This window comes from Astyanax mexicanus, chromosome 7, assembly GCF_023375975.1.
Source record: "Astyanax mexicanus isolate ESR-SI-001 chromosome 7, AstMex3_surface, whole genome shotgun sequence".
Classification (NCBI taxonomy): Eukaryota; Metazoa; Chordata; class Actinopteri; order Characiformes; family Acestrorhamphidae; genus Astyanax; species Astyanax mexicanus.
Genome location: NC_064414.1, coordinates 55,694,456 through 55,715,869, shown reverse-complemented (window position 1 = coordinate 55,715,869; position 21,414 = coordinate 55,694,456). Strand labels below are relative to the sequence as shown.

Genomic DNA, 21,414 nt, shown 5'->3' with positions numbered 1-21,414 from the left:
AAAATTAAGATATTTTATTTATGTGCAATATTTATGAGATCTGTTTGATACTAACCTTCTTTTTAGATCTATTTATATTTGAGACATACTTTCCTTTTTTTTGTTTGTTTGCAGAATCTATTTTACTGCTGAAAAAATAAAAAATATATATTTTTGAAAAGGATAGTAAAATCTTATCTCATCTTATCTTACCTTATCTTGTCTTACCTTAATAAATGCAAACATTTTTTTTCAAATTTGAAGTAAAATAACGTTGCAGTGATGACACTCAAACGACATGTGTGTGTGTGTGTGAGTGTTTAGCGGTAAGCTACGTGTGGATCTAGACTCACAGCCCCCGGGTTCCTCTGGCCCGAAACCTCTCTGCTGTTTTAATACCTTCAGTCCGGAGGAGCAGCAGCGCTATAATACCTCCCAGATGCCACCAGGAATTTACCGCCCAGAAATATGGAAACAATAGAGGGAGGTTTTAGGGCAACACGGTCACATCCAGAAAAAACTACAAAACCAGAGCGAGAGAGAGGGGCTGTGAGAGATAGAGTGAGGGGCTGCGAGAGCTAGAGAGAGGGGCTGCGATAGCTAGAGCAAGGGGCTGTGAGAGCGAGGGGCTGCGAGAGCTAGAGAGAGGGGCTGTGAGAGCTAGAGAGAGGGGCTGCAAGAGATAGAGAGAGGGGCTATGAGAGATAGAGAGAGGGGCTGTGAGAGCTAGAGAGAGGGGCTGTGAGAGCTAGAGAGAGGGGCTGTGAGAGCTAGAGAGAGGGGCTGCGAGAGCTAGAGAGAGGGGCTGTGAGAGATAGAGAGAGGGGCTGTGAGAGCTAGAGAGAGGGGCTGCGAGAGCTAGAGAGAGGGGCTATGAGAGATAGAGAGAGGGGCTGTGAGAGCTAGAGAGAGGGGCTGTGAGAGATAGAGAGAGAGGTCTGCGAGAAAGCGAGGGGCTGTGAGAGAGGGAGGGGTTGCGAAAGAGCGAGGGGCTGCAAGAGCGAGGGGCTGCAAGAGCGAGGGGCTGCAAGAGCGAGGGGCTGCAAGAGCGAGGGGCAGCAAGGGCGAGGGGCTGCGAGAGATAGAGAGAGGGGCTGCGAGAGCGAGGGTTTGTGAGAGCTAGAGAGAGGGGCTGCGAGAGATAGAGAGAGGGGCTGTGAGAGCTAAAGAGAGGGGCTGCAAGAGATAGAGAGAGGGGCTGCGAGAGATAGAGAGAGGGGCTGCGAGAGATAGAGAGAGGGGCTGTGAGAGCTAAAGAGAGGGGCTGCAAGAGATAGAGAGAGGGGCTGCGAGAGATAGAGAGAGGGGCTGCGAGAGTGAGGCTGTGAGTGCGAGGGGCTGTAAGAGAATAAGGGGCTGTGAGAGGATGAGGAGCTGCGAGAGAATGAGGGCTGCGAGAGAGTGAGGGGCTGCGAGAGCTCACAGCGGCGGCTCGTCCTCTCGGCTCTGCTCTCTTCTCTACATATGGGAAAGCTTTTAGGTTTCTCCTGAGGAATTTATACAGTCCTGCTCTGAGCGCCGGAGTCAAACCGTCACACACACCTCTGACCCGAGCTGCTCGGCCCGAGCACCGCGCCGGTGAAAACGACGTACGGACGTTTGTGATGATACGCCACGCTGTACTGAACTGTATTACTGTATAATATCAGAAGCACTGACTGTCTGTCTGTCTGTCTGTCTGTCTCAGTGTCTGTAAATACAAATACAGCACCGTACATAAACAGACCGGCCCAAACAGTTGTTGAGCTGATTGTGTTTGTTTGAAGGATGCAGCAAATACAGTGCAGTACACTGTATACAATCAATACAATAAATAAAGTACAGTCAGTACAACACCAGACCGGCCCGATTAGTTGTTTGTTTGTTTGATTGCTAGTTTGTTTGAAGGATACAGCAAATACAGTGCAGTACACTGGCAGACCGGCCCAAAAATCTGTTTGTTTGTTTGTTTGATTGCTAGTGTGGAGGATACAACAAATACAGTGTAGTAAAATGCCAGACTGGCCCAAATAGATTATTGTTTGCTTGTTTGTTTCTATGTTTGAAGAAAAAAAACAAATACAGCTCAGTACAACAATGGATCGGCCCGAATAGCTGTTTGTTTGATTGTTTTAGGATGCAGCAAATACAGTGTAGTACACCGACAGACTGGCCCAAATAGTTGTTTTTTTGTTTGTTTGTTTGTTTGTTTGTTTGAAGAAAAAAAGCAAATACAGTGCAGTATAACACTGGATCAGCCCGAATAGCTGTTTGTTTGATTTTTGTTTTTAGGATGTAACAAACACAGTGTAGTTCACTGACAGACCGGCCCAAATAGCTGTTTGTTTGTCTGTTAGTTTGGTGAATACAACAAATACAGCGCAGTACAAAAACTGTATTTGCAGGATACAGTAAATACAGTGCGTTACACCAACAGACCGGCCCGAATAGTTGTTAGTCTGTTTGTTTTTAGGATAAAGCAAATACAGCTCAGTAAAACACTGGGCCGGTGTTGTTTGTCTGCTTAAACGATACAGTAAATACTAGGCATTGCATCAACAGAGTGGACTGAATATCTGTCTGTCTATTTAAAGGATACTGCAAATAAAACAAATACAGCGCAGTACAGAAACAGACCGTCACGAATAGTTCTTTGTCTGTTTAGAGGATACAGTAAATACAGCACCAGCAGAGCTCCGGCAGAGCTCCGGCAGAGCGGCCCGAGCATCTGCGAGTCTGTTCAGAGGAAATAGTAAATACAGGCCAATTCACCGCAGTGTATCATCAAGTGCAGCGTGCGGCGTCTCTCCTCGTGAAGCGCAGGTTATCACGCTCCTGCGTCGCAGGCATCAATCAGCCAATAACCTAACGATCGCTGCTTCCCCCGCTGTCCCGAAGAGCCGGCCCGAACGTGCTGATTACAGTAGCCACCATGCAGAGCCCACCTTTCCCCCCGGCGCCTCTGGCAGGAATCTCCCCCTCCATTTGAGCTAATGGATTTCTGTGCTGCTAAGTGTTTCCAGAAGGAACATTAGGAAGCTGCAGCAGCAGCAGCACAAACAGCAGAACCTCACAGAACCTCCACAAAAAAGAGCGTCGCAGAATTTACTCTACCCGTAAAAACGTCTAAAAACAGCGTAACTTTTAATTTACGATGTTTAATTCGCACTTTCCTGAGGGTTCTCGAGGACGGCGTTTCTTTAGGAACATCTACAAAACTGATGCAACTGGCAAGATACTAGAAATGTGAACCATCTGGACGTCCCTGAGGACCTGTTTTTATAACGAAACTTAAAATTGTTATTTTATGACATTACGTAAAAAAAACGTTTTTGGCACCTTGGTTAAGTGTTAGGATGTAGGGTCATCATTACCACCCACGGTATGTGCTGTCCACTGTGGGTGGTAATCCTACAATAATCAGATCATAATCAGACCAATCTGTGATTCACTCTTTCTTTCTTTCTCTCTTTCTTTTTTCTGAGCGGACATAACGTCTCGCTCTCTAATTTTAAACCTGTCTTCCTGCCTGCTGGTTCCCCTTATGACCAACAGGTCTTTCTCCAAGTTTCGATTTTCCCTAAAACTAAACTGAAACGAAAGGGAGATTCACACACTTCTCTGTGTTTCTGCTCCTAAATTACTAAAAACCTTTAAAAAACAACTTTTACTTTTTGGCTTTTAAGAGGTAATTTGGAAAATGTGCCTAATTTCTGTGATTTGAATGTGCTGTTTTATTGATTATTTATTTATTTATTTATTTTACCATTATTTATGTGTCGTGTTTTAATTATTTTATTGTAAAGGAATTTGTGGCTCTATTTTAGAAAAGTGCTATATAAATAAAAATGACTTACTTACTTACTAAAATTTAAAAAATGAGCCCTACGATTAGGACATTCTGTGAAACGTATTGGTCTAGTATGATCTGTATAAATCCTGCGATAATCAGACCACGATCAGAGACCAATCCATGGTTTTCTCTCCTTCTTTCTCTCTCTCTTTTTTCTGAGCGTACAGAACGCCTCGCTCTCTAATTTTAAAGCCTTATGCCTAACGGGTCTCTGAGATTCTCTAACAAGTGACTTTTGGTTTTCGCTAGAACTAAACTGAAAGGAAAGGGAGATTTACACACTTCTCTGTGTTTCTGCTCTTAAATTATGGAAAAGTCTTTTTTTTAGATATCAGATATCAGTTTAAAAAAACAACTTTTACTTTTTGTCTTTTAAGAGGTAATTTGGGAAAATGTGCCTAATTTCTGTGGTTTGAATGTGCTGTTTTATTTGTTATTTATTTATTTACTTTATCATTATTTATGTATTATGTTTAATTTATTTTATTATAAAGGAATTTGTGTCTTAGAAAAGTGCTATATAAATAAAAATTACTTACCTACTAAAATTAAAAATTGGGCCCTGTGAAACATATCAGTCTATTATGAACTGTATCAAAACTACGATAATCAGACCGTGATCAGACCAATAAGTGATTCGTTCTTTTTCTCTTTCTTTCTCTCTTTTTTCTGAGCGTACAGAACGCCTCGCTCTCTAATTTTAAACCTCTCTCTAATTTTAAAGCCTTATGACTAACAGGTCTCTGAGATTCTCTAACAAGTGACTTTGGTTTTTGTAGAACTAAACTGAAATAAAAGGGGATTCACACACTTCTCTGTGTTTCTGCTCCTAAATTATAGAACAGCCTTCCTTTAGATATCAGAATCTGTTTAAAAAAAAAAAAAAACGTTTAAAAACCAACTTTTACTTTTTGGCTTTCAGGAGTAATCATGGGAAATGTGCCTAATTTCTGTGGTTTGAATGTGCTGTGTTTTATTTATTTTATCATTATTTATGTACAGTTTTATGTTTTAATTATTTTATTGTAAAGCACTTTGTGTCTCTGTCATATAAAAGGTGCTTTATAAATACATTTTGCTTACTCACTTACTTACAGAACCCTTGGAACTCTATACGGACGGATTTTACGTCAAAAAAATCACACCATGTGTTCTCAGCTTAATATATGTAATCCATATATGGTTATATAAAGGGCGGAGCTTACTCTTTCTAAAAATAGTGATCATATCCCAGTGCGGTAAAGCTAAATCTACAAGAAACCCATTGAGAGAAAAACACCTAAAAAAGTGAAAAATCTCCTTCCCCAACCAATATTATTTACCTTTAGTGCTTCAAACACATTTATATGATGTTTCAAACCAAATAATATCAGTAAATAAAGACTCAAAAGTGTGAAACTACCTGCTTTACTCAAACTAAAGCTAGGTATGGTGTGCGCACTACTTTATACAGTTTTTATTTTACTTGCACATTTTTACTAAGTAGTTATTTTGCACTAAACTTTTTATTTTTATTTATTTAGACTAAAAAGTTAAAATTTTCATATTTAGTTTTCTTTGTGTGTCCTGATTAAAATACTGAAAGGTATAGGCTGCTCTGAGTGTCTTTAGGTTTTTAGTATCTACATGTATCCTAGAGGTGTGATTATTGATTATCAAGAAAAATATATAACTCCACCCGATGCTGTATCTCCATTTATTTTGTCAAAGTAATAATTAATAAGCCATGTAATGAACTATAATAATCAATATTCTTATGCTTTTTAAACTCATAAACACTCTAGTCTAACCATTTTTGAAAAGTTAGCTTAGGTGTGAATATATTTAAAGTTTATACATTCAAAAATAAGTGAAAAAACTTTTTTTGGACCAAAACATGATCAGTTCCAGGAAAATATAACGATTCTGCTTCCTTTTCCATTTTAAATGATTATATTTTTGAGCAGCTGTATGTCTTCTGGAGTAAAAGAGATCAGGGCATGTGTCTGTCTGATATAATTACTGTGTTATAAGACCTGAAAGAGGAACTGAAAACTAAAACGGAGACAAAAAAACACACAAAAACAGCCCAGAGTTCAAAGGGTTAAATCAATGGGGTTAAAATGTGCCCCTCTGATTAGGACATCCTGTGAAACATATCAGTCTATCTTACGATGATCAGATCACGATCGGACCAGGCCATGGTTATCTCTCTGTCGTTCTCTCTCTCTTTCTTTCTCTTTCTTTTATTCTTTCTTTCTCTGAGAGTACAGAACGTCTCGCTCTCTCTAATTTTAAACCTGTCTGTCTGCGTCGGATGACGTCCCCTCAGGACAATTAGCGAACGCTGATGCGAGTGTCAGCAGGGCTGTCAGTTATCCCCTATAGTTTTTGCGTTTGTAAATGTACATTTGTATGCCTACTGATCTTTGTGTGCGCACCTCTTTGTTAATGCATGACTGTGTGTGTGTGTGTGTGTGCCGGAGTGTGTGTGTACGAGAGTGTGTGTTTGGGTGCATCTGTCAGGATGTGTGCCCTATTTGCGTGTCTCTTCATTTGCGAATGAGACAGCAGGGCTGCTGATGCCTCGGGGCACCGGGTCCCCGCGGCCTTGTCAAAAGCAGCACGTTCAGAGCACCTTCAATAACGCCGCCTGTCACACACACACACACACACACTTATGTGCACACACACACCTCCGCAGCCGGCACAGCTGCACCGGGAGAGGAGGAACGCTTGCACCTCTGCGGCACGAGAACGAGAAAAGCGTACGAACATCCCTCCACCTGCCGTTCCCGGCACTGCGCCGCCGCCGCTGTTTACAGTGCGCTAATGAAGGAACACGGCTGGGAACAGATGCCACCGTGCTCAGGAACTTAATAAACGCTCATTTCCGAGAGAGAGAGAGAGAGCGGAGATAGATAGAGAGAGAGAAAGAGAGAGAGAGACGGAGGGATAGAGAGAGGGAGGGAGGGATGCCTGGATGCCTGAACGCTTGTATACGGAAGGCAGAACAGCCTCAGAGCACCTCTGAGAGGCTTTTGTTTGCAAATTACAGTGAAGCGGGGGAGGACACATACTAATACACACTCACACACTCGCGCACACTTACGCACAAGCTCTCGATCTTTATTATCGGAATAAAACTGTCACTTGTCACCGGAGCAGACGAGCAGAGGCAGGTCCTTATCGCTCTTATCGCTCTCGGTAGACGAGTGAATGAGATGAATGAGGGGCTTCTTTTCCTCTTTCTCTTCCTCTGGAGTGCGGAACCGTGCCGGATGTCGTTTATACGGTAAAGACGATACTGCCGAACTCTCGCGCTCTCTCTCTCTCTCTCAGCTCTCGCTAAAGAGGTTAAGAGCGCACTCGCGCATCTCACCCTGCACAGCGGCAGCAGGGGGCTTCTGTTGTCGTAGGCGAGTGTTTGGGGTGTGGTTTTTTTGGTTGTGAACTGTAATATTTTTGGGAACTTTTGGGAATACTTTAAAGGCTTTAAAACACTCCTAATAACTCAAATAAATAGAAGTGCCACAGAAAACTGTTTTATATCCTTTTTTTATATATTGCTTTTACTTCATTTTTACTGCACAATAATTTAAGGCATCCACTGTGTTAATTGTTCCTTGTTCTTCATACGTCTTTTTATTTTATTTTTTATGTTGAAGGCATAAAAAATGTGATAATTGTGATATCAGAAGTGATAACAAAAAAAAAGCAAAAAGAAAAAATGTACATTGTGAATGTCAATTCTTGGAAGTACACGCCGGAAAAATAAAGAATTTCAAACAAGAAAAAGGCTCAAATTTGGGAGGGGTCGTTTGGGAGGGACACTGGGTGATGTATGGGTTTAGAGGTGGGGTAGAATGGAGAACTGATTGGACTGAGCTTTATGTTTGAACTTTTTTACCAAGCGTTAGTCTTATGTTGACATCAATCGTAATTGTTGCTGTGTTTTGATTTATTGGTATTTTTTAAACTGAAACTGATATTTGTGGCAGATAGTCTAAAACAAATTTCAAAAGTAGATTATTAAACAGAATTTAAGAACGGAAATATAGCAATAAACTGTATGACTTTCTCAAATCACAGTCTTTACGCTGTTATTATGCTGTATTAGTACTGTCTGTTTGTGTATCAGATAAAGCTCCCACAGCATACGTTATTGATAAAAATATAAATATGTTATAATGTGCCCAAACTATTTTATCTTCTTACCTACTAAAACTATGCTTAAAATGAAAGAAACACATCTGTCCTCTGTACTGTATAAAATAGTTTACATATCTTATTAGAATCTAAATAATTGTATTTCTTCTCTCCTCAATTTCATTAAAATCTCTTATCCTAAAATCCCCTGCTCACAATTTCAGGCAAGGTTCTTTTATCTTTTTACATGAATTTTGAGCTGCGAACTTTAAACCCTGAGATTTAGTCGTACAGTTTGAGCTGGAGATGAGTAAAATGATAAAAAAATATTGTACAGTGTACGCACAGCTTTTAGTCACTGTTGCAACTGCAGCATGAGTTGCAGCTCTACCTAACTAAAGGTTTACAGACTGAAATATATGAAATAAATTAGAAAGAATGGCACCTGAAGTACATTTTCTAAACTGTATAAGAGTTTACTACATGACCAGGCCAAGAATGATAAAAGGACCTTTATTTTTAACACTGAGATAAAAGATAAAAATGGTCTGATAAGGTTAACCCCTTAACAGGACAGGATTTTTGCCAATTTTCTGCCTGATATTACACAAAGCATTACATAAAAAGCTTTCATTTTTGATAAGGAACATTACTGAAATACATACTGCACTGCTTAAACCTTAAATATGAGTGATGCTCTACCTAACTAAGGGTTTACAGACTGAAGTAAATGAAACAGGATTAAATATTAGAAAGAACGGCACCTGAAGAACTCTGGAAATCTGTCGGTGTGAAGACATCGGGTGGTAAGCACCTACTGTAACTGGCTTTGTTTATTCACAGTGTTTAATAAAGGCTTTTATTTTGGCGCAGATGGTTTAGGATTGTGCTTTCCGTTGTGTTTTTTGTTTCTGAAGCTGTTCTCCCGGGACAGCTTGCTCGTTGACATTGACATCATGCGTGTCAGAAGGTCGGTCGTCTCCTCGCCCGTGAGCACAGGTGTATGGTGAGGCTCGGCGAGGCTCGGCGAGAATGTGTTAACAGCTGCACCGAGCGGCGGCCCACACCTCCTGATGTGTTAATGAATGCAGCGGGCTGACAGGGGGTTGACTGCTAATAAATGCACGTCTACCTGCGTGTGACAGGTGAGTGGCTGCAGGTAACCGGCCTATCAGTGCATTAAATAAGTGTCAGTATCCCTGAGCCTGCATTGACACCGTGCCGCCGCCGCAGCTGCCGCAGCTGCCGCAGCCGCCGACAGGAAACACATACTGTAGCAGTTACCACGTCATTAGCGAGGTAATAATTACTCTCCCCCACATGTGCAGTCACAGATAAAGATAAAATTGGGAGCAATTAACTTTTACCTAATAAGAAAATGGGTCGTGATGGGCCTGACTTACCTGAACGCTAAGTGTGTGTACCTACGGGTTTAACGGCTATTGCAGTTACAAGAAAATAAACACAGCATCTTTAGCGAGAAAAGTACGATAACCTACTTATTCGAGTCTAATTCTCTCTTCCGAGAGTTAAAGCTAAAGCTATAATTAAAGCGTACAGTCTCTGCCTCTCTCTCTGAGTGTTTGATGTTTGCGTGTGATGCTCTCACCTGTCTCTGCTCCGTCGGGAAGGGAAAGCAGCGTTGCAACCGGCCACAGTGCACACGTGCATCTCTTTCAGGTGCACGTTTTTGTAGTGCAGTTTGACACTGTAGGAGCTCTTGAAGCTCTTCTTGCAGACGTAGCAGATTTTGGGGTCGGGACTGGAGCACAAATCGCCCTCGGGCGACTGGGAGTGGAACTTGGGGGGGCTGGAGCCGTAGCCCATCGAGGAGATGAAGCTTTCGTGCAAGGCAGCCATGCTAGCGGCCGCGGCGGCCGCAGCAGCCATCCCGCCGTTGTAGAGACCGTACTGACCCATGCAGAACATGTCGTAGGTGGGGTCGTTGAGTTCTTCTTTGATTTTGATCACCGGCTGGTGCGGAGAGGGCGAGGAGCGGCTTTTATCCTCCAGTTCTTTCCGCAGCTGACCTTCTTCCTCTCCTTCGTCCTTCTCTTTGTCCAGACTTCCCGAGGCATTGCGGTGCTCCTCCGTGTCCATCATCTCGTCACGGTAAAACATCTTAGACTCCGATGTCTCCGAGTCGTTCTCGAAGTCACGTTCGTGGTCCTGATCTTCGGAGGTGAAGCTATCCATGCATCGCAGTTCACTGGTACCTCCATCGCTGGTGCCTCCACGGCAATCGTCGGGATCCGGCCTCAGCATACCCCTTAACGTGAGGCTGGGGCTCATCTCGTCTTGCGAGGGCGACTGGTGCCCGCTGCCTCCACTCAAGTGACCGCTGCTGCTGTTATTGTTGTTGTTGCAGTTGCCGTTGATGTTGTTGTGAAGGTGGGATGAAGGATGGCGATGGTGGCAGCTGTCGTCATCGTCGTCGTCTTTGTCGTCATAGTCGTCAGCTACGTCGATTACTTCTTTCTCGATCTTGACAGGCATGCTAGACTTGCGGGGCTTCTTTTTGGGTGTGGGGTCAGTGTTGATTTGATCTGGCACACCAGGGGTTGTGGAGAGGTGGTGGGACATTTCAGACATATGGGTGTTGTTGGCACTTGCTGCCAAGATCTGTTGCTGATGCTCCATGAGGGAGGTGCTGTTGGTGGTTGTGGGCAAGATTGGACTGGTGGGCAGGGACACTGGAGGGCTCACCATGTCAGCAGGGGAAAGCAATGTACGGTAAAAGGGTGGCACCGGCTGCACTGGCTGCACAGACTTCAGCGACGGGAAGACCAGGGGACTCTGCAGAGGGCTCTGCATCATGGAGTCTAGAGGAGGAGTGGCGAACCCTAGCGGCGGTCGTCCAGGGCTGGTTAAGGTAAAGCCACTTTTGGCACTTGAGATGACTGGGGTGGCTGAGCCGGATGACCGGATGAGGTCCTTATCTCTGTTGTTCCTCAGCATTGGCATATGGAGGCGAGGGTTAGGATTAGCACTGTGGCGGTTACGGCTACGCAGCGAGCTGAAGACCATGTTGCATCCCTCGATGGTGCAGCGGTGCTTGATCTTCAGATGTACAGCATTGTAATGTATCTTCAGAGTGCCCTTGTCGTAAAAGGTCTTGCCGCAGGCATTGCAGCAGACTCGGCCTTTGCGGGAAGGCGTTCCCATGCGACGCATGCGGTGCATCTTGGAGGAGAACGAAGAGTGGGTTATGCTCTTGGATTGCTCGCTCTTCACAAAGTGGTGATGGGTCTGGTGGTCGTTAAGGGCATTGCCCTGCTGCTGTTGCTGGACCTGCGTCTGCTGCTGCTGTTGCTGCTGCGTCTGCTGTTGCTGGGACTGCTGCGCAACGGGGCTGGGGGTGATTGGCGAGGAGCCGTTAGGCTCTGTTTTGGGCTCGATTGAGTTTGGCAAGGATCCCATGGTTCCTCGGCTGGGGCTCTGGCTGCTGCGAAAGGGCGAGAGGGACACTTCGGACTCACTGCTCTCCACTGGCTCGCTTTGGTTGGGGTGGTTTGGCTCTCTGAGACGAAGCGCCGCCTGATCCAAGGCAAGCCCGTTTGGTGGCAGGCCTAACATTGGAGCAGAGACGGGGTTGATATACTGGAAGGGCAGCAGGAAAGCCAAGCTGTTGGGGAGGTTCTCAAAGTGGTGGATGCTGGAAGGGCTGTTGTTCTCCAAGTGCGTGAGGAGGCCAGGGCTGCGGGTTCGGTTGTTGCTTTCGATAAAAGTCCTGATGCCGGAGTCGGTCTTCGACGAGGGAACCGTGACCGCCTGGCCTTCCTTTTCTTGGATCGCCATCAGCTCCACGATGGATTTGGTCTCACCAAAGCGCAGGAACTGCTGCAGGGTAATGATCTCCTCTTCACGGGACATGATGGTCCAGCGGTCCAGCACCTTGCCTGCAGCATCCTAGAGGCCATATCAAAGAGAGAAAAAAAGACAAACACAAAAACTTATTGATTCTGCATAATAACTTCAGTCTGAGGAGGAGGAGGAGGAGGAAGAGGAGAAAGAGGAGGAGGAGGGTGAGGGCGGAGGGTAAAGGAGAAGGGTGAGATTTGCCAGGGAGAGGAAGCTTCCCCGGAGCGACACATGAAGACATGAAGAGATAATGGAGGTTACCACTGAACCTCTCCAGCTGCGTCATCCTCTCCACCGCTTCATCCTCCTCCTGCTCGAGTCCTAATCAGCCATGCAGATGCAGCCATTAACCGCACAGTGAGGCGACCCGGGCGCCGCTCCATAAACTCAACACCAAACAAAGGGAAGCTGCTGGGGCTTCGTTATTATTAGCGAGTCGCCATGAATCACGAGTGAGACGTTGATATATTAGCAGTGAGAGCGTTTAACAAAAACATCTCGAAAAAGACGTGAACTCAGAAAACAGCCCTGCTCTGTTTACGTCTGGTGACAGACATTCAGCCCAAAGCTAAAATCTACAAAAGACACAAAAGTCTTTTTCGTTTGGGACTAAGATTAATCCTTAAAAGGATTGCTAATCTCTCTCTAAATTTCCTTGACTGCCACCTCCCTCTGTTTCCCTCTGTTTCCCTCTGTTTCTCTCTGATTCCCTCTGTTTCCCTCTGTTTCTCTCTGTTTCTCTCTGTTTCTCTCTGTTTGCTTCTGTTTCTCTCTGTTTCCCTCTGATTCTCTCTGTTTGCCTCTGTTTCTCTCTGTTTCCTTCTGTTTCTCTCTGTTTCCCTCTGTTTTCTTCTGTTTCTCTGTTTCACTTCGCTATTTCGAAATACTTTTGCTAAATTTCCTACTTTAAATGTTTGGTAAGCGGCTGGATGGATGGAGGGGGGGAGGAGGGGAAACGCAGTGTTGGGTTTGATTCTGGCAGAAAAAAATCTTTGTTTTGAAAGAAGCGATGCTGGACGTAAAAAATAAGGAAGCTCATGTTTATTTAAGCATGTCTTTGAAGAAGCCTTGGAGGTGACAGCAATCTTGCATTACATTCATTAGGGAGGCTGTGGATCAGTATTTACCAAGCTTTATGTTAATGGAGTTTAGAGGACGCACGTCTTGCGTCAGATTAAATATTAATGAAGGCATACTTTATCAACAGGATGGTGTCAAGCTAAAAATGCGTGCGCTAGCACATATATACTCTGCTTGCCTTAGGGCGGGCACACGGAGTGATGTAAATCTTGACATATCCCTGACTGGCCTCGGCTTTTCTTTTTCCGCGGCGGGGGCTCGAAGCGTGGGAAAGAAGTTTCCATCTTGTGAGAGCCGTATTGCTCCGGGAGGAGAAATAAGCACCACTTCCAGGGAGCTCTTTCCTTGGCCGGCGTTTTCGGAGATGGTGTTATTAACCGCTGAAAAATAAAACGCTCCCAGTTTTTTTTTGCACACTTGGCCACTGTCAGATATAGAGACATGGCGAGGGACTCTGGGAATGGAATCTTGGCAGTGTCTGACTTCTAGCTTTGTGGTTGGGCCTGCAACTGCGATGCACAAAATATTTGACCCAATGTTTTGCCCCGGCGGACCCCCGCCCCTTCTCGGGTGCCCTTTCGGGTTGCCTGCTTTCGCTCGCTGCCCCCCCCTCACTTCACCTCCCTCCCCACCTCTCCCTCTGTTTCTTGCTCCTACCAGGAACTTGCCGGGCGCTCTCTGGACTTTATCAACAAGTGAGGATGGTACAGATGCGTCATCACGTGTTTGGTTGCATGCGATGCATCAAGACACGTACAGTATCAAGTGTCCGGTAATGTTTGGGTCATTATGAGCTAATTATGGGCGTATAAGGTGCAAAGAACAAAAAACAAAAACCTGGCATGACTGGCACCAGTCACTGGCAGCACCAGTCACAGGCATAAGTAAATTTCGAAGTGTGTGTGTGTTTGTGCATGTTTTGCTACCTTTGTGAGGACAAGCACAAACATAATGTCCTTACAAGCATAGTGGTATGCCAGACATTTTCGTTTTCTGAGGACATTTGTTCTTCTTTTTTTTTTTTTTTACAAAAAAATTTAATCTAAGTAGAAAATAAAAAAAATCACTGAAATTTGGTTTCAAGTGTTTAAATGCAAAGATGTGATGTATCAAGAGATCAAGTGTCAAGCGACGTTTGGGTGTTTATGAGCTAATTATGGGCTTATAAGGTGCAAAGAGCAAAAACGACCACTACTGGCACCAGCACAGGTGGTGCCAGTCACTGGCAGTGACAGTCCCTGCCAGTAGCACCAGTCACGGGCATTAGTCCCAGAGTTTAAGCCACTACTAGTCAGCTCTCCTGTGCACAATGTGAAGTAAAGTGTGCCACAGAGATTCTGAAATGTGTGGGTGTCATAAAGTATCGGTTTGTGAGGACTTTTTACTTTTTACTTTTTTTTTACTTTTACTGTATAATTTAAGTGAAAAAAATCTAAAAATGAAATTCTTTACTTTTGGTCACTGAGTGTTCAAAGATGAGATCTATCAAGCGGTCAGGTGTCAGGTGATGTTTAGGTGTTTATTACAAGCCTATTATGGGCTTATAAGTTGCAAAGAATAAAGAATGACCACTACTCTACTGGCACCAGCATTGGCTGCACTAGTCACAGGCAGCATCCCCAGTCACTGGCAGCAGCACCAGTCACAGGCATAAGTCACAGTGTTTAAGCCACTACCGGCCAGGTCTCCTGTGCACAATGACAGTAAATGTCGTAAACTGTGCAGCGGCGGTTTTGCACCACGCTGCACTAAGTGTGCCACCGAGCTGCCGGCGTTACTCTCGCGCCGCTCTCGCTCCGCTGCCAGAGAGCGGCAGGCAGTCGCAGCTGCGGCAGGGGAGCCGGCGAGTGTTTGCTCTTCGCATAAATGCTCCAGTTTACCCCGCGCTGGGCCTCCGAGACTCCCCACGTCCCCGAAGAAGGGCGACATCAAGGGAGCCACTCTCGCGCTGACGACAATTAGACACGACGCAAGAGCCGTCTCCGTCTGGCCCTGCCTGCTCGGATCTATGAATGATAAATGGCAACTCTGGAGTTTAAGAGCCGTAAAAAAACCAACAGCGAAAAAAAGCACGAAAGGGCCTTTAAGGCGCAAGCAGAGAATAAATGTTTAAAGAGAGAGAGGGCGAGCGAGAGAATAGGGGGGAAGGAGAGAGAGAGAGAGAGAAAGATATGGTGAAGAAAGAAAGAGGAGAGGGAATACAGAGTGGTTTCACAACAGCATGCCCTCAGAAACTGAAGACAGATTAATCCTTCAGAGACGGCACATCAATAGTCACCGGGGTATTTGTTGTTAAATATACATTAAAAACATTTTACACTTTCATTCTGTGTGAGAGTATGAGTTTAGCCTGGAGGTAAGACTTTAAATTTCAGCCTCCACACTATTATGTTATACGGCCGGGCGGGTTGCACTCGCGCATTTCCATTTGATTTAATTGAAGGGAGAAAAAAAGAATTAAAGAAAATCAGAAAGTGAATTTTTAACGAGAGAATTTCGAAAAGCTTTGGAGGAATGTGTTACAGCAATTCTTAAAAAAAAAAAAAACTGAGAAAATCTTTATCAAACAGTGACTCTCTCACTATATATATTTATATATATATATATATATATATATATATATATATATATATATATATATATATATATATATATATACTTGTATAGTAGTTGCTACACTTATATCACTGTCCAGTTGTGTGCAATACTATATAACTGTGTGTGTACTGATTACTGCTGGTCTCTGTGCTCTACTATGTGCAATATACTGCATTTTGTTTATACTTATTTACTATTTATTTGCATTAAAAATGTATTTATTGCAGTGTTCAACTTGCATGCAAAAAAAATCACTAATTATCAAAACATATACTGGTGAACAACGATTTTTGTTTTGTTCATAGTTTCTTTGTATTATTTTTGTATAAATATGTATAATTGCATTCTAGTATATATTTTCATATATATATTTTTCGACACATATTTTTTTTTTCTCTCCCTGCATTCCTACTTGTTCACACTCACATTCATACACGCTCAGGTTCCTGGCCCATCCACAGTTCATACGTAAAAAATAAAAGCCCCCCCCAGAACTGGAAAAATGGCAGGCTGTAATGAATAATGGCACTTTCCCCTTCGACGCTAAAACGCATGAAAGCGAATTCTCTGTTTGCACATATATTTGTGTTACTGTGTAAATAGCCTTTGAGGGGCCATAATAGGGCCAGACTTGAAGAATTTGAAGTGTGTGTGTGTGTGTGTGTGTGTGTGTGCATGCTTGTGTGCGTGCACATGCAAGTTTTGCTACCTTTGTGGGGACCTCACAAGCATAGTGTCTTTAAAGGCATGGTGTCTTTTTTTTGGTCATACAGTGAATTGTTGGTTTGTGAGGACATTTCTGGCTTTATATATATATATTTTTTTTTTGTTTGTTTGTTTTTTACAAAAAATTGTACTTCAGTAGTAGAAAATAAAAAAAAATAATAAAATTATTAATGAGGTTAAGGTTTGGGTTAGGTATAATATTTACCAGATACAATTAATATTACTATAATACTATAGTGTAAGGTCCTCACGGGAAAAGCAAAACCAGTGTGTATGTTAGTTAGTTAGTGTGTGTGTTTTAGTAAGAGTGAATATGTGTGTATGTGCGCATGTTTTGCTACCTTGGTGAGAACCTCACAAGCATAGTGTCCTCAAAGGCATGGTGATTATTTATTTTTATTTTATTTTATTTTATTTTTTACAAAAAAATTAGTTTTTTGGTAGAAAATGTTTAAATGAAATTATTTATTTTTTTTAATTTTACAATAAAAGGTCCTCACAGGAAAAGCTAAACCAGTGTGTGTGTTAGTTAGTTTGTATGGTGTTAATGAGAATGAATGAGTGTGTGTGTGCGCTCATGTTTTGCTACCCTTGTGGGAACCTCACATATACACATGTCATTTTGGTGGTTCTCACAAATTTAAAAGTCTCTTTTTCTGTTTTTACAACAAAAAATTGTGCTTTAGTAGTGGAAAAATAATAATAATAATAATAATAATAATAATAATAATAATAATAATAATAATAATAATAATAATAATAATAATAATTTACTTTTGGTCACTGATGAGGTTAAGGTTGAGGTTCGGGTTAAGTGTAGTTTTAACCAGATACAGTTACTATTATGTGAATGTAAGGTCCTCACAAGAAAAGCAAAACCAATGTGTGTGTTTTAGTGAGTGAGTGTGTGTGTGTTAGTGAGTGTGTGTATTAGTGTGTGTGTGTTCTCCGCAGCTGGAGAGCAGCTCTAAGCAGGCTGATCCTAATCAGAGATCACAGGCTCGTTCATCACTCTGCTCTTCGCCCGGGCACTCGGGGATGCCGCTATCAGCACCCAGCCTGCTATTAGGCTCTGAGTGAAGAGATTAAACACTCGCAGAAATACACAGCGTCCAAGTTCAAAGCGGTGGGAGGCCGCGGGCCACAAGGTGCATGACGAAAAAAAAGAAACTAAACTAAAAGAAAATAAAAATGAGAAGGGATCGCATTCTGGAGTTCTTTCAACTGTGGAGAAGTGTAGAAATTAAAATAATTACGTGCTGAGCTAAAATAATACAGGGATGTCTGTGATTTTAATCCTAACCTGATACCGTCGTCGATCACCATCATTACACCCCCCCCCCCCCCACTGCACTGTCCAAAATTTCAGAATTAAAACATCTCAACCATCTGCTCTCATTATCAGACCTCACTCCATATCCAACTTCAACTCCATAATTAACATTGATGCTGACTTGCCATGAACATGCTGACCAGTTTTTAATCAACCTCACTCACAAGATACCACCTCACAATGTATACAACATGCAATTTTAAAGCTCTAAAGGTTGACTCACAGATGGCACACACACCAATTTTCCTACCCATACATTAAACATTCCAGTCATTCAAATATTCAAACAGCTTCAACACTTTCACAGGAGAACACTAATCACCTACTGATTCTACATACAGTATAGATATTAAATAGGCACATTTGCTGCATGTATGTATGTGTTTGTATTGATGCAGGACTGAAAAAGCAGTGTTTTTTATTATTATTTATTTTTCTTCTCAGTCAAACTGCAGCCAGTTGTGTTCTTGGAAAGACCCCCACCCCCCTTCATCCCTCCATCCCTTCATCCGTGGACAGCCAGAGGAATGCCGTTATTTTAATAGCGAGCTATTTACATTGAATTTAGAGTCGCTGACCTTAGCCGCAACTCAGCCCCGCTTTTCAAACAAACCTGACGCGTCCAAGTATCACTTATAAGCTTATCTCATATTTTCCCTCCCCCTGATGTTCGGTCAGAGCGCGGCGCTCGGGCCGACGGTTCGGGACGTACAGTAATGTTTACCAAATGGAGCTGGTTAGAGGCTCCGGGGGCCAGCCAGCCGTCACGATACAGGTCACAGACTGCTCTGAACAAACACACGGCCCGTCTACGCTTCCAGAACCGGCCCGAACCCGGCCTGGCTCCAGAACACGCAGCCGGACTCCGGCCTCGCGTGACCCGAACAGCCACGACATGCCGCTCAGGAACGTCATGTGCTTCTGGTTAGGTTTAGGAACCTTTAATAAACGCAGTCGACCCATCGCCGGGTGTACCGTACCGTACCGGGGTCCGCTTACCGACGCAGGAAACACCGGGCTGGAACCGGGTCAGGGTTTAACCCTCGAAGCATCCTGAACCCCGGGCATCTGTGTCTTACTGTCTTACTGTAAATGACTATAAATTACTATTTTTATTAGTAATTAACCATTACTCTTACTTCTGTTCCACTATATACTCTTCAGATGTAATTACATCATTCTCTAAACATACTGAATTACACCTACTGTAACATAAAATTACTGCACTGTGTACTTGTAATTACATATTCAATTACTCAACAATGTTTTAATTACATTTCAAGTGTAGTTAGCTAAACAAATACTAAACAAAAAGCTAAACAAGTGTTTAACTACACAAGTGTAATTACTTACTGCAGTGCTTCATTTAGTAATTGCATTTAAAACGCAGTAAGCTAAATGAATACATGCTGAATTACTATTATTATTACAGTATTCAACTATTTAAATGTAATTACATTGTTGCTAATTGACTAATTGCATTGAAACAGTAGTAAGCTAAACAAATACATACCAATATATACCAAATTACGTTTATTGTTACAATTGTAGTCAATTATTCAAATGTGATCACGATGTTACTGATTAACTAAATGCATACTAATTACATTTAATTTGGCACACTTCTCAAATGTACTTATGCACAGTAATAGCAAAAATACAAAAAAACTGAGCTACATTTAGATGTAATTACATGGATATATAAACAAATACATAATTAGCTACATTTAGATGTAATTACACGGTTAGATCGAGTGTACTACTCAAACACAATTACGTAATTAACTAAACAGTTGCAGAATTAGACTGAATTACATTTTGAATTTGAATTAAAATAAATTCATAAGATGTAATAACATTTATTCTTGTATTTTGTTTGATGCTAACAAAGGAATTAATGTAGTAGAAAATTAGCAAATTGTGAAAATAATAAACAACAAAGCTGATCCTCACATTCCTGCAGTGTTTTATCAGTTTATCAGTTTATCAGTTTATCAGTTTATCAGTGGATCTGCACTGGAGTTAAATCAGGTGAATGTTTAGGGGGTTTAGGGGGTTAAACAGGGTGGACGGTGTGGGGTTATATGTGTTTGTGTGTCTCAGTGTGTGTGATGGTACACAGATCAGTGTGTGTGAGTATATGTGTGTGCGTGTGTATATGTGTGTGTATATATATGTGTATGTGTGTGTGTGTGTGTGTGTGTGTGCCCACTCCCCTGCATTAGCCCAGCATTAGCCCAGAGAGCTACAAACCTGCCATTAGCAGCACTTTCACTGCCCGGCACTCATCTCCCAATTAGCTTAATGTGGCCTCTTTCTATGCATCCTGCAGATCTCCACCCCCCACACAGTCCTCCACCCCTCCCTTAGAAACCTCATTACTGCCCCCCCCACGCCCCCCCAGCGCTAAGACGGATTAGCTTGTCATTACGCATCCCCGAGTCCTGTACCCGAGTGCTGTTTGTGAGGTTAATGACAATTAGCTAATAATTACGCCGCTAACGCCGAGCGTCCACTCCATCTATCTGCCCCGCCCACCGCCGCCGAGCGCCGCCATGCCACAGTGTCACCCCAGAACGGAGCCCGTGACGGGTGTATTTATCTCTGGGCCGAGGCCGTCGCTCCGGGCGGCCCCCGTAATGGCACCGTGGGCTTTAGCCCCGCGAATTAGCGGCGAGCGCGAGAGCGGAGAGCGATGGCCCCTTCTGCACCGCCGCCGTCGCTGTCAGCTAAACAAAGCCGACAATTACGCAATTAGCCTGACATCATATTAACATCCCTCGCTCCGGCTCCGAGCGCGAGAGAGAGCTCGCGAGAGCACGAGCCTGACGATTAGACCCTGATGATTAAGTCATTAAGGGATAAAAATACACTGTTAGCGTTAGCCTTTTGTCAGAGCTTCCCTTCAGATCAGGTATTGGCCCAAAATCACACGTTTCCTTCAGGGCTGAAATAAAAAGTAAAAGTACTGTTACAATACCTACTTACTTCTTAAACATAACTCTTAAGTTTAACTGTATGTACAGCTCTGGATAAATATAAGAGAGCACTTAAAAATGATGAGTTTCTTTGATTCTACCAAATTAAGAACCTCTGGAATATAATCAAGAGGAAGATGGATGATCACAAACCATCAAACCACCAAACTGAACTGCTTGAATTTTTACACCAGGAGTAAAGCAGCATAAAGTTATCCAAAAGCAGTGTGTAAGACTGGTGGAGGAGAATATGATGCAAAGATGTATGAAATTAAAACTGTGATTAAAAACCAACCAGGGTTATTCCACCAAATATTAATTTCTGAACTCTTAAAACTTTATGAATATGAACTTGTTTTCTTTGCATTATTTGAGGTCTGAAAGTTCTGCATCTTTTTTGTTATTTCAGTCATTTCTCATTTTCTGTAAATAAATGCTCTAAATGAGAATATTTTTATTTGGAATTTGGGAGAAATGTTGTCTGTAGTTTATAGAATAAAACAACAATGTTCATTTTACTCAAACATAAACCTATAAATAGCAAAATCAGAGATATAGAAGATAAAATAAAGCTTTCGATTTAAAGCTTAAAGCACTTAGGCCTCTGCATAGAAAATAAACTGCAAAACAATAAGTGCTTACATTTGTGACGTCACAAAAAAAAGTCTAGAACTGGATATAAGTTATGAGATCATTTTACTCGTCAGGGTATTACTTTTTTTTTTTTTTTTTTAGTAAAACAGGATCAGAAAATGTTTTTTTTTTTATCAATCTTTATAGATCATATGTTACTATGGTAACACTTTCTATGATATTGACTCTTTCTCTTCTCTTTATCTCTCTCTGTGAGTTTCTCTGCAGTCGTATTCGGGCCGGTCGTTCGGAGCGAGTCGGGTTTA

At 42.7% G+C, this 21,414-nt stretch overlaps 1 protein-coding gene across 3 annotated transcripts in view; it reads right to left on the bottom strand.

The window, feature by feature from the left end:
• Positions 1–21,414, bottom strand: part of bnc2 (basonuclin 2) — a 313,165-nt gene that overhangs the window by 21,744 nt on the left and 270,007 nt on the right. For all 3 annotated transcript variants that reach the window (XM_049481634.1, XM_022666779.2, XM_049481633.1), the window contains one exon: positions 9,549–11,848. In XM_049481634.1, the coding sequence (XP_049337591.1) occupies positions 9,549–11,848 (2,300 nt within the window). The remainder of the gene's footprint in view (positions 1–9,548; positions 11,849–21,414) is intronic.